We start from the raw sequence: 12,336 nt of genomic DNA, 5'->3' as shown, positions 1-12,336 counted from the left end.
ACCTTCCCGCCATTGGTTGCTGGAATGTCCGCGGTTTCAACAGCCCAGATAAAGTCTCTGCTTGCAAAAAATTAATTTCTTCTCATCGCCTCGACCTCCTCTATATTCTTGAAGCAAAAATTCAACTTCATCTTCTTTCTGATGACTGGTTCTACCATTCCCACGAGGTTTTTAATTTGGAAGCTAGCTGCAATAATTTTGACAATTCTGGCCCAGGGCGTATTTGGTTGAAATGGAATTCGTCTGCTGTCTCTTTCCAAATGTCTCAATGCTCCCCCCAGTTCATCCATGGTATTGTTTCTTCACCACTTTCTGCTCCTTTTGCCTTAACTGCGGTTTATGCTGCCAACACGTTGGCAGACAGGATTTCACTTTGGAAAGAGCTGGCTCTAATTGCGGAGGGGATGGTTGGCCCTTGGGTCATTATGGGTGACTTCAACTGTTTTAAAGATCTGAAAGATAAACAAGGGGGTGCTCCCCCTCATCACAGCCAACTGAACGAATTAAACTCCTGGTTATTTGACTCTGGAACTTTTGATCTTTCCTCTACTGGTTTGAATTTCACCTGGTTTAACCAAAGATCTGATGACCCCATTCACATCAAATTAGATAGAATGATTGTTAATTTTGACTGGCTTGTTAATTACCCCACCTCCTACTATACAGTCGAACCCCCTGGATGTTCAGACCACTCTCCCCTTATTCTCTGTTCGGGCAATCTCTCTAAGCCGGCTGGGAGATTCTTATTTAAGAACTACTGGATTCATATGGAGGGGTTTTGGGACTGTGTTTTATCTGCTTTCTCCACTCATACTTGTGCCAGCCCTATTGCCAATCTTTACCTGAAGCTTAAAACGTTGAAGAATTGTCTAAAGAAAAGGAATTGGTCTTCTGCCAATTACCTCCAGGATAAGGTCTTGTTGTTGGAGCACAATCAAAGTAGATGTTTGGAACTTTTGCAAAGGGACCCTCTCAACTCTGAACTTAACATTTCTCTTAAAGAAATCAATTCCTCTTTGAGTCTTTACCAGAAAGCTTGGACTAACTGGATAATGCAAAGGGGGAAAGCCAAATGGCTATCCAATGGTGAGGATGACTTGGGATATTTATATGCTAGAATTAAATCGAGAGGCAATTCAAATTGCATCAAAGCCATTACTACTGATGATGGGATGTTTTCCTCTCTCTCTGATATTGCTCGTGCAACTGTTAACCATTTTAAAGGGATTTTTAATGCCACTCCCCCTCCCCTTCTGAATGGTGAGATCATTTACCCTAAAGGCTCGGTTATACCTCAAGAGCACCATTCCTTGCTGACTACTCCGGTTACTAGTCAGGAGATCAAGGATGTTATTTTCTCTGGCTCCAAATCCTCTTCCCCTGGGCCCGATGGTTACACTTATGAGTTTTATAAATCTACTTGGAGCATCACAGGGCACTATGTTTGCCAAGCTGTTAAAATTTTTTTTGAAACTGGTTCTCTCCCCAAATCTGTTAAAGCCACGACTATTGTTTTGATTCCCAAAACTTCCCATGCCTCTCATATTAATGAGTTCAGACCCATCTCCCTCTGCAATACCTTTTACAAAATCATTGCAAAAATTTTGGCTAATAGGTTGAAACCTTTCATGCCAAAAATCATTCATAACAGCCAGGCTGGATTCATCAAGGACCGGTTAGCCACTGATAACATCATTTTGGCTATGGAAATTCTGAAAGATTTCAAGCATACTTCTGGGAAAGATTACTTCTGTGCAAAATTGAATATCAAGAAAGCTTTTGATTGCATTTCTAGAGATTTTATTATTTCTAGAATGCACGAGAAAGGTTTCCCTCCTAAGTTCATTTCGTGGATCAAAGGCTGTATTGTAGATGTGCCTTTTTCTGTTTGCATTAATGGAGCTCTCCAAGGCTATTTCACTTCTACTTCCGGCTTAAGACAGGGATGTCCCCTCTCCCCCCTTCTTTTTGCCATAGCTATGGATGCTTTTTCTAGTTATCTGGATGGTAATAATTTTGGTGGTTTTCCGTGTGGTAACACTTTTTTCAACCACCTCTTATACGCCGATGATGTGCTGGTTTTTGGGGCTGCCACTGTTCATAATGCTCATATTCTGAACCAAATCCTCACTGACTTTGCTGATACCCCGGGCCTTCACATTAACAGAGATAAATCCTCCATTATGTTCTCCAGGGAAACCCAAACCACCTCTGAAATTGTTAACATCCTCCATTTCTCCCAAGCTGTTCAAACTTTCAAATACCTTGGGATTCCCATCTCCACCAAAAAGCTTTCTATTTCTTACTTCCAACCACTACTGAGTAAACTTTTTACTCTACTTGCTGGTTGGAAAGTTAAATTTCTGTCTTTTGCAGGTAGGATTCAATACTTGAAATTTACAATTGCTAACACGATTGCGTATTAGATTCGGGGAGCTATTATACCTAAAGCTGGTTGTAAACTCATTGATAGAATGTGTGCTAGATTCTTATATCATGGATCTATTGCTGAGAAGAAGCTCCATCTTATATCCTGGAAGAATACTACCATGCCTTATTGCTTGGGGGGTCTTGGCATCCCTGACATCAAATCCATGTATTTTGGGTTTGCTAGCACTTTTCTTTGGAGATTCTACTTATTTAATACTCCCCTTAATAGCTGGTACAAGTTGAAATTTGATTCACCTTTTAAACCCATTAGTTCTAAGGCCTCCCCTTACTGGAAACTTATTTGCTCTACTGCTATTTCTATTAAGAACTCTCTGAAATTTCATGTTACTGATTCGGAATACTCCCTGTCTCTCAATTGGGACCCTTGGGTGAATGGGCAATCTCTAGCTGATCTTAATTTGCATTGTTTCCCGCCTGACATGATGGTGTGCAACCTGGTGGCTAATGGCGTTTGGGATTTGAGAAATGTTCCTGTTCATCTGCAACAACTTTTTAACTCTATGCCGATTCAGGTGGGAGGAAATGTGATTTCCTGGACTGGTAAAGGTGTACCTAATTTCAAAACTTTTTCTAGGAAATTTTTTGGGGACATTTCTGATGTCCCTTGGCACATTTATATTTGGCATAAGCATTTTGCCATCCGCTACTCTTCATACGCCTGGCTTGCCATTAATGGGGGACTTAAAACTGCTGATGTTTTAGCTGCTAGAAGGATTCATATTAACACTCGTTGTTACTTTTGCCATAATGAAGATGAATCCACCTCCCACCTGTTTTTTCAATGCCCATTCTCTTTCTCGGTCTTACACGCATTGATCCCCGATGTGGGATGTTTCCTTCTTAGGCCTACCATTATGCAACTCTTTGAATTTTATGAGGATTATCAAGTTTTTGGTGCTGCTGAACGAAATTTCTGCTACCTCTCTACTTGCTGTATGGTTTATTTCCTTTGGAGGGAGAGGAATGATAGGAGGTATGGTGGCATGGTAAACTCCGTTTCTGCTCTCTGCCACAAAATTTCAAGGGCCATTTCTGCTAAAGTTTCCAAATGGAAACACATTGACAGTTTACAAACCACTTTCCCCAACTGTTTTTCTGGGGGCTTTTACCAACAGGCAGAGAATTTTTGATGTCCCATGGCAATGATGATTTGGTACACTTCCCTGGACGGCCTTCGTCTGCCACTGATGCTGCTTTCCCCTTTTTGGCTGTTGACTTGGTCTGGTACTTCGTCGGCAACCGGGAAGACATTCGGGCTCCTTTTGGTGTTGAACATTTTGTTCAGCTAGTTTTTTAGATATCCTGTACCAATTTTGTATTTCTGAGCCCTCTTGGGACATATTTTGTTTCTTTGCCTTTGGTTTCCTTTTTGTTATTTACTTTTCCACTGTTCTCTAGCTTCCTTTTAGCTAGTTTTTTCTCTTGTAATCTTTTGGTTTAATATACGGGCTTTGCCCAAAATTCCCCAAAAAAAAGTAGCGGATCAAACTTTAGAACAAGAGTTAGAGGAGAGAGGGAGAGAGAGACTCTGCTTTTGGTGAGTCACAAATGGCAGCAGTCTCCTTTTGCCGAAGCGTTAACCTCATACCTACCCGCATCGTCTCCAGAGGTGAATTAAATCAGCACGGGTCACCCACCGCAACCAGACCGTTGCTATTTTCGAGGAGGAATACGCTGATCCGATCAGAACTCAGGGATCTTGATCTCTATTACGGGAGAAACAACGAAGCAATCCATGCCAGTCGGAGCTATTCCTCCTCGCCGTCCGTGGTGGTGGCGTCGCCCGCGGTAACATCCCTTGCGCTATCCCCCAAGAGGTCGAAGAAGAACGTCTGCCTCTTCTTCTGCGAAGAGATGAGGAACCTCGCGGAGCTTATCGCCATGGAAAGCGATGCAATCGAGCTAAGGAGCATCGATTGGAGGTAGAATATTCCGTGAATTTCATTGCATTGTCTTTTTTTTTTACCCATACGAATATCATGATGTGGAAATTGTTATTGCTAGCGCATGATACAGCAATGCAATTTGTGCTTAAATTTTGGTTTATTAATGCTGAGAATTTGTTGGGGAAAAACATGTAATGATTATCAATTAAATTTAGGATTTTTTTTTTTAAGAGCTCTTTTCTTTATACTAATGTAAAGAAAAACTATATGGTTTTTGTCTAATCAATACTGAGAATAGAGGTAAAAAAGCACAGAAATAAAGAGAAAAAGTCTCACTCTGAAATTTTTGTAAAATGAGTTTGAGTGTAAAAAATTGTGTAAACTAAGTTAATCCATCGATTCTCTATTTATGGAATTGAGTTGGGTTTTAATTGCGGCAGAACTTGCTACATAAATAGCTATACAAAAAAATAGAAGAAATATACAATAGTTATATAGCCTGATTAAAATATTGGACTTGATGTTGTCTGTTGAGCTCTTAAGAAGTCTCTGGCTTATTCTATATTGATGGTCGAATAGTTGAATAGCTGATCAATAGTTTCCCATAGTAAGTCACCCCCTTGAGTTGTCAGTAGGCTGACTTCATAGATGGTACTCGATAATAGGCTACTTTCATCTGACTGGAATGAGTTTTTAGATCTTAGTTGTTTGGTAGAGGTGAATTCATTTATAGAATGGTGAGTTCGCTTCGGAGCCTAGTTCGAGTAAACCGATTTAGCTTGAATTGGTTTGACTTAGCTTGAACCCAATTTTCTGGATAATTGGGTGCAAGTTTAGTTCCACTATTTTCTAATATTTTGGAGGTTTATTGCGAAAATAACAAGGGAATATATAAAAAATATTATTTATTGATTATTTATAAAACTTTTATAATATTTATTTTAATATTAGATATTTGTCAACCAAAATTGATAGACTGATATAGAACATAGTGCTAATCAAGAGAAAGGAGGTTCAATTACAATATCCAAGATTAGGAGGGCTTTACTAGAGTAAGGACTCAAGAATTAGATTATTTTTGTTATTTTCTTTATGTGAATATATTATCTCATAAGTGGAAGTTTTTTTCTAAGTGTATTTATAATTATATGTTGTGTTAGCCATCTTAATTCACCTAATTAAATTGCTTATTTGGAGTAGAGTGGCCAGCCTTTGCATGAGGAGTTGTAGTTGGCCAAGTGTGCAAAGGACGAAAGAATTATGATGGTTACAAGATGGTTATACTAGTGGCTCCCCTCATTCCCTCTCTTTTTTTATATTAAATTTCCCTCTAATTTAAGATTTTATTAAATACTTCTACTAAGTGGAATGAAGAATTTATTGATGTTCATTGATAGAAATTGAAGACAATCTTTTGTTTGGAACTTTATGGCCGGCCAAACTAGAAAGTATTTGATGATGCTCTCTAGCACTAATATACTTGACACTTTACGTCATGTGTAATTTATGCATGTTAATTTGTTCCTTCATAGTTCAATACAAATTTAATATGTCATCTTTTAACATATCATTTGGGTATTTTATAAAAAATCACCTCTGGTAAACCGACACTTTTTCTAAAAGAGGTGTGCAGTGCTCGACACATATCCTATAAGACACGTATTGAACATGTGTCGGACATGCCAAAAATGTGTCTGATTAAAAAAATATTATGTACAAATTGGGCACGTGTGTCCGACATGTGTGCCTTAAAATATTTTATGAATATTTTTAATATATTTTCTTTTATTTAAAATTTTTTAATTTAAAATATAAAAATTAAATTTCTTATTTTATATATGCAACACCAAATCAATCATCCACTGTCAATACCATATTCATCGAATATTCTCATTTTCATTTGTCACTGATGGGTCACGACTTTAGTTTCAAAACAATACCCGATGTCATCTCAACATTGATATTTGACGTTGTTAGACCATCTACATTTCAAAATCATCACAACATCAAAGTGTGATACTGTATTGACGTTGATGCTTGACGCTAGCAATTTCTACACCCATAACTTGACAGCTTATATTTGTTTGATGTCATCTTAACATCGGCGACCAAAGCCCTTTCAACATCGACGACAGATGCCCTCTCGACATCGACCTTCGATACTAACTACAAATATTAATGCCTGACTCTCGATGCTTTATACACGACATTGACCCCTGATTATCGGCATCCTAATATTAATAATTTTAAGCACAAATTCTAGTTAAGTGACTTGACTTTTTTCAGACATCAACACTTCTTCAATGACTTCAATAGTCTTCAACCCAATTCCCTTTAAACACCAAGTTAAAGAAATTTCCCTTTCATATTCCTAACTATTTTTGGATAACATGCCCATGATTTTGCAAGTTTGTTCTCACAATCACTATATGACATCTTACTAGGAACTTCACGACAATAAAGTATGAGGAATGATTGCCTAAAATGTGTTTAGCAGTGGTTGGCCAAAGATGGCACTATGCGGAGTTAAAGCGTTCACTACAATGAAGTCTGTTGTTGCATCTTCTCATAGACACTCTTGAAAATAATATTCACCGAGCTCCTTGTGTCTATTAAGATGTTGTTGATTTAATAGTTTGTAATTAGCACTGTGATGACCACTACATCATTAGCTTAATTAGAGAGACCTTAGTGCAGATATTGCCCTCATATGGCAAATTGAAGGTATCAACGATCTCTTGTTGCGACGATTATCTCGCTGCTCTACATTTCATACTCATACCTCAAAAGGAAAAGTTTGTTGGGGATGTGCAACTCTTCTTTGATCATGGTAAAATTTTCTATTAGCCCCTTGACTAATGGGGCGACTTCTCTAGTCCCTAATAAATTGCCAAAATTTTCATTCTAAATGGATCTTTTCCTTCCTCCTGCTTGTTGCAATAGTGCTGTATCCAGTGTTAAATTTCCTCGCCATTGGTATGACTATTAGTGAGTCCTAGTAGTCCCAGATTGCTACAAGTCGAGTGCATACCTGAAAGGTCTCTCATGAAAACCTTGAGTTAGAGCTGCTTAGGCCACAATTGTTCAATTCCTTCACTTCCAAAATTTCTTTCTGAAATTGAGTAGTGAAGCTCCTCAGTGACTCGCTTGGTGAATGTTTGATTTATAACAAAGTTAGTGGATAGGCACACTTTGGAGAGTAACAAAACCATGAGTCATCAGTGAGCATGAAGAACCAAACTGACACCACTCACTATGACTTGGTGGAAACAAGAGGAAAGACTCCCTGATATTATTCAGGATGCAAAAAGAAATATGTAGAGGAATACTTTATAGGAGTGTACACTAAATGGATCATCTGACTGGACAGTTTGCATGAGAGGGTTGAGACTAGTACCCTTACTTTGACACTTGACGCTAACCTTACTCGTAGTCACACTAGTGACATGGAGTGCAATCCTCTACCTTAGTGAGTGTGAAGGAGAAAACTTGAGCTAAACAACCAATTATCTAGGAGATCATTGAAGCAAGACCACCTTCCGAGTTCAAAATGCCAAACTTAGAATCTTATCAAGGAAGGGAAAAACCCACTGACCATGTCACATATTTTGTGTTAGCGACGTCACTGCTTAACATTAATGATTCCTTTAAGTGTTAGTTATTTTTTATCACCTTCAAGAAGTCTATCCTTTGGTTGTTGACTCACCTACCACTGGACTTAATTGCTTTATTCTCATAGTTCATGAGAATATTTGTCACCCAATTCACAAGCAACACCCAAAGGTCTCTCAAGAACTCACTCTTGAAGATACACCACGAGCCAGCCAAGTTGCTACGAAGCTTCATTGTTTAATAACTGAAGGAAATTATGAAGATGAAATATCCGGAGAAAGTATTCGTGTAGGCTATCCTAACGCAAGGCCTACAAAAAGGCCCATTTCATTATGTTTTTAGACTAAATTAGTCCTAGATATTGGCTGAGTTGCTTGAACTCTCGAACAGTCATATCAATGTAGAGGAATATAGTCACATGGCTGAGGCGCCCTTAATCACTCCACCAAGGGAACTCTTTATAAGGCATGATTGGCATCAAGGCCATGTACATGATAGGGCTTGCCCATGAAATCATAGAGCGGATGGGACCATGCACATGTCATAGGACTAGTGCCATTCCGATCAATCAAGAATGCCCCTGTAAGTAAGGGTGCTTAGGATTGCTGATATGGACTTTATCTTTTTATGCAAATGAGCTTGCTTGCCACTATGAGTGTATGTGCTATATGCTCTCAACTATGAAAATGCATGTGCTAATCAAGTAATAAAGTGTATGAGAAGAGTGTTGATCCCACGAGGAAATAAGTGTGCTACAACTAACTCTAGTACTGTCTTCTCAAGCCACATAATTTATCCTACACAATTAAATAAAAACTGAGGTGCTCTCATTACTGAGAAATACAATAAATAGTGGAGATAACTAGAATTAAAGATATTCTGGACTAATGATAGTGAATGAATTTATTTTTGCATAAGCAGACTCATCTAAAATAGTTGTAAATCAGAGCATGCACCCTTAGATATATGCGAGCTTGTAAAGATGTAAAATAAGGAGAATAACTATTCACACACACACACACACATATATATATAAATCTCTACACTAGGAGAAACAAATACTATCACATCATCAGCCCAAAACAAAGAAGTGAGCTGGCCACATAATTAAGTCGAAGCAAAACACATTTCATTAATTGCTTTAGAAAATATACAAAAAGAAAGATGAAAACAATATCTCCCAGAGTTGAGAATCCCAAATAGATACTGTAGATGGACTCTTTCTAAAGTGATACATTTCTTACACCTCGCTCTCCACACTCTCTTCCACACATAAGGAGTGTTTTTCTCACTACAAGGATGACCGACCACTCCAATAAATTTAACTTCACTATCTCTTGTCTCTCTTAAAAGAAAATTCAAAAAACTATTTATATTTTTTTACATAAATTGACTCAGGTGCCATGATTCTTGACAGAGTGGCGCCGTGACATTACAATGATGAACTAGCGCCTCAGCACTGCTTAGTTGGCTCTGCTGCGATGTTGGGCTTACCAGATGTGATGGTTGGCTGATCCGGTGTGGCACTTTCTTTATTAATTACTTAGTCGTGGCACTGCGGCGCTTTAACACGTCTTCAGGGGTTATTGCGCTCCAGTGGTTGGTGCTTCGACATTGAATTACTTGCAATCTAACAAAGAGAAAAGCACAAAGGCATTCTCTTTGTATCCAGAGGCACCAGTAGTGCTGGCTATATTCTACTAAGTCGCTAAATTAGTTGTAATTTTCCTGAGACTTGAGCGCTGCGATATCTAGTTTCGGCGCTGTGACGTTCAAGGCGCCGTAGCTTTAGTGTTTGGGATGCTGCGATACTGGTTCTAACATTGCAAATTTTTGACTTTTTCTTAGACATTCTTGCATAACATCAACTAAAGCACATTTTTTACTAAATGTAATATAATAAAAATAAAATTAATTTTCACTTAACTATTGTAAGACTGCTTGCTCCACGAGTGGTGGAATTTCAATGAACAACTTGCTTCTACTGGGAAGAAGGTACATATTTCACTCACCAATATTCAACCATTACTCCTTTGTGCGAAAGTCCTAAGCCCCCAATGAGTTCTTAATGCCCCCAACATCATTAAAATGATGTGGCCACATGAGGGACAACTCAAAGTATTGTGCCTTCCACAAAGACCATGGGTACGACACAGAGGAGTCCATGGCCTAGCATGGATTCCATAAAAAAATAATGAGTTCTTTAAGCCCCCAACATCAATAAAGGTTGGTGGCCAAGTGAGGGATACCTCAAAGTTGTGCCTTCCACAAATACTACGGAAACAATGCGGAGGAGTGTGAAAGTCCTAAGAAGTACGTAACAGTTCACCAACAAAAGTGTGAAGCCTCCCTTCATAAACTCAAATTTATCTAGTCCTCATCACCAATACTCCAAAATCCCAAAACCGCTTGTTATACATCGGTGTCGTTAAGGACCCCATTAGCTCAGTGTTTGCTACAAAGAAAGAAAAAAAGCAATGACTAGTCTACTATGTAGGTAAACTTCTGAACTGATCGGAGCAAAAATATCCCATTATGAAAAAAACTTAGTTGGGCCACGTGACCTCGAGTCGATAATTGAGACCTTACTTCCATGCCCATGCAGTCTAAGTCATCATCGATCACCCTCTTAAGGTAGTGCTCATAAAATCAGATTAGTTGAAGATAGCTCAAGTGGTAAGTGAAGTTGAGTAAGTTTTAGATTACCTGGATGCCGCTGACAATCACTAAAGCTCAAGAACTCGTTAACTTCCTAGTTAACTTCAACTACCGTGACGACGAGCAGGAGACAATGAGTAGCCAAGACCAAGCATGGACACTATATGTAGATAGGACCTCGGGAGTACATGGAGTAGGAGCAAACATTGTAATAGAAAGCCTTGCCGGAATAATTGGTACTCAAGACACCCACATCGAGTACCATGTCATTGATAACTAGGCTGAATGTGAGGCCTTAATTACAAGATTCTTATTCACAGTTGGGGCGGGAATCATGCAGCATGTTGCCCAGTCATACTCCCAATTAATTGCCAGTCAAATAAACATCGAATGTGAAGTGCGTGATGAGACATAAAAGTACATATTCAAGTTAAATGCGGAGATCTGTAAGTTTAACTAGTTTAAAATAATACAAATCCCTAGAGAGTAAAACCAACTTGTCGATCTGCTGTCAAATTAGGGCAACCTAAATGGACGATCTAACCTTAAGGTATCAATTGACCTATCATTGAGAAGAATGATGTTATGAACCTACAAGCTAAACACATGGCAATAGGGATGTCAAAATAGGGTTTTGGATTATGTTCTGGTCGAGCCCGAAACTAACTAGGTTCAAATGGGTTGATGCTAACCTGACCAATTTGTAAATGGGTCAAGTTTTTAGACCTGAACCCGACCCGTTAGGTTACCGGGTTGACCGAACCCGACATGGTAGCCAGGATTTCCTGGATTGAGAACGCATCGGTACGCGCGAGGCTTCGCTGCGGTCTCTGATTGCAGCCGTGCAGACTGCAAATGCGTCACTGAGACGGCGAGGCGACAGCGGATGCAACGTTAGTGTGTCACACCTCACGCGAGTGGCAAGACAGGTGTGGACGGTAGATCCATGAGAAGGACGATGAGGTGAGGCAATATGGCGAGGCCAATGCGGACCCAGGCGTGGGAGTGACAGATCTGGGTTGAAGCGGGTGGTTGGATTCGGGTCAATCAGGTCTTTTTCATGTTTCTGGGTCAATCCGAGCCTAGCCCGATTTTTGTAACGGGTTATTTTGTTGATCCCGAGCCCCACCCGTATGGCAAACATATTGACCATAACTTTAAATTTTTCTGTTCGGTTTGGGTCATGTCAAATATTGACACCTTTACTTGGCAAGTTGGGTAGACCAGGAAAAGTCATTGTAAAGGTTACAAACCTTAGATAATTTATGATCTAAGCGCTTTGTACATATTGATTGTAGCCGAGTTATTCAGGAGGTTGACAACCTCTCTTAATCTAAGGTATACAAAAGGAAATAGGAAGGAGAAGTTACTAGAAAAGGTACATTCAGATGAGTGTGGGAGCCACGCAGGAGGAAGTACATTCACCCATTTAATCCTTTGACAATGTTAATTTTGGCCAACCCTTCAAAAGGATTCTCAAGAGTTCTCAAGAAGGTCTCAATAGTATTAAAAATTTGCCCAAATGCAGCTGCAACTCTCTCACAAGCTCTAACCAATTAGTAGCCCTTGGCCGTTTGTTGTTTAGGAGATGTATCTCATTATTCCATTACCACGTCAAGTGGACAGAGAAAATTCATTCTAGTTATGCTTAGCTACTTCTTTGAATTGATAGAAGTGAAAGCACTTGCTAAGACAACTGTTGAGGCTGTTAGGAATTTCTTATGGTCAA

At 39.2% G+C, this 12,336-nt stretch overlaps 2 protein-coding genes across 4 annotated transcripts in view; both read left to right on the top strand.

The window, feature by feature from the left end:
* The first annotated feature begins 2,474 nt into the window (after positions 1 to 2,474).
* LOC110098203 lies at positions 2,475 to 3,748 on the top strand. The gene is made up of 2 exons (XM_020824944.1): positions 2,475 to 3,437; positions 3,518 to 3,748. The coding sequence occupies exons 1-2, from the start codon at positions 2,475 to 2,477 to the stop codon at positions 3,746 to 3,748; spliced, it is 1,194 nt and encodes a 397-aa protein (XP_020680603.1).
* A 203-nt stretch (positions 3,749 to 3,951) lies between these two features.
* Positions 3,952 to 12,336, top strand: part of LOC110098202 (ribose-phosphate pyrophosphokinase 4) — a 42,782-nt gene continuing 34,397 nt past the window's right edge. For all 3 annotated transcript variants that reach the window (XR_003700511.1, XM_028694237.1, XM_020824943.2), the window contains exon 1: positions 3,952 to 4,373. Coding sequence is in view for 2 of the 3 variants with exons in the window: in XM_028694237.1 (XP_028550070.1) it covers positions 4,000 to 4,373 (374 nt within the window). In the remaining variant the exon portion in view is untranslated. The remainder of the gene's footprint in view (positions 4,374 to 12,336) is intronic.

This window comes from Dendrobium catenatum, unplaced genomic scaffold (genome assembly GCF_001605985.2).
Source record: "Dendrobium catenatum unplaced genomic scaffold, ASM160598v2 fragScaff_scaffold_418, whole genome shotgun sequence".
In the NCBI taxonomy this organism is placed as follows: domain Eukaryota; kingdom Viridiplantae; phylum Streptophyta; class Magnoliopsida; order Asparagales; family Orchidaceae; genus Dendrobium; species Dendrobium catenatum.
Note: the sequence above shows the minus strand (reverse complement) of the source record. Positions and strands in the feature narration are given on the sequence as shown.

Excerpts from the sequence above, each read along its gene's own strand:
- LOC110098203 (XM_020824944.1), top strand. The coding sequence starts at position 2,475 with ATGTGTGCTAGATTCTTATATCATGGATCTATTGCTGAGAAGAAGCTC. Across the intron at positions 3,438-3,517 it reads ATAGGAGGTATGGTGGCATG|TTTACAAACCACTTTCCCCA; the intron begins GTAAACTCCGTT and ends ACACATTGACAG.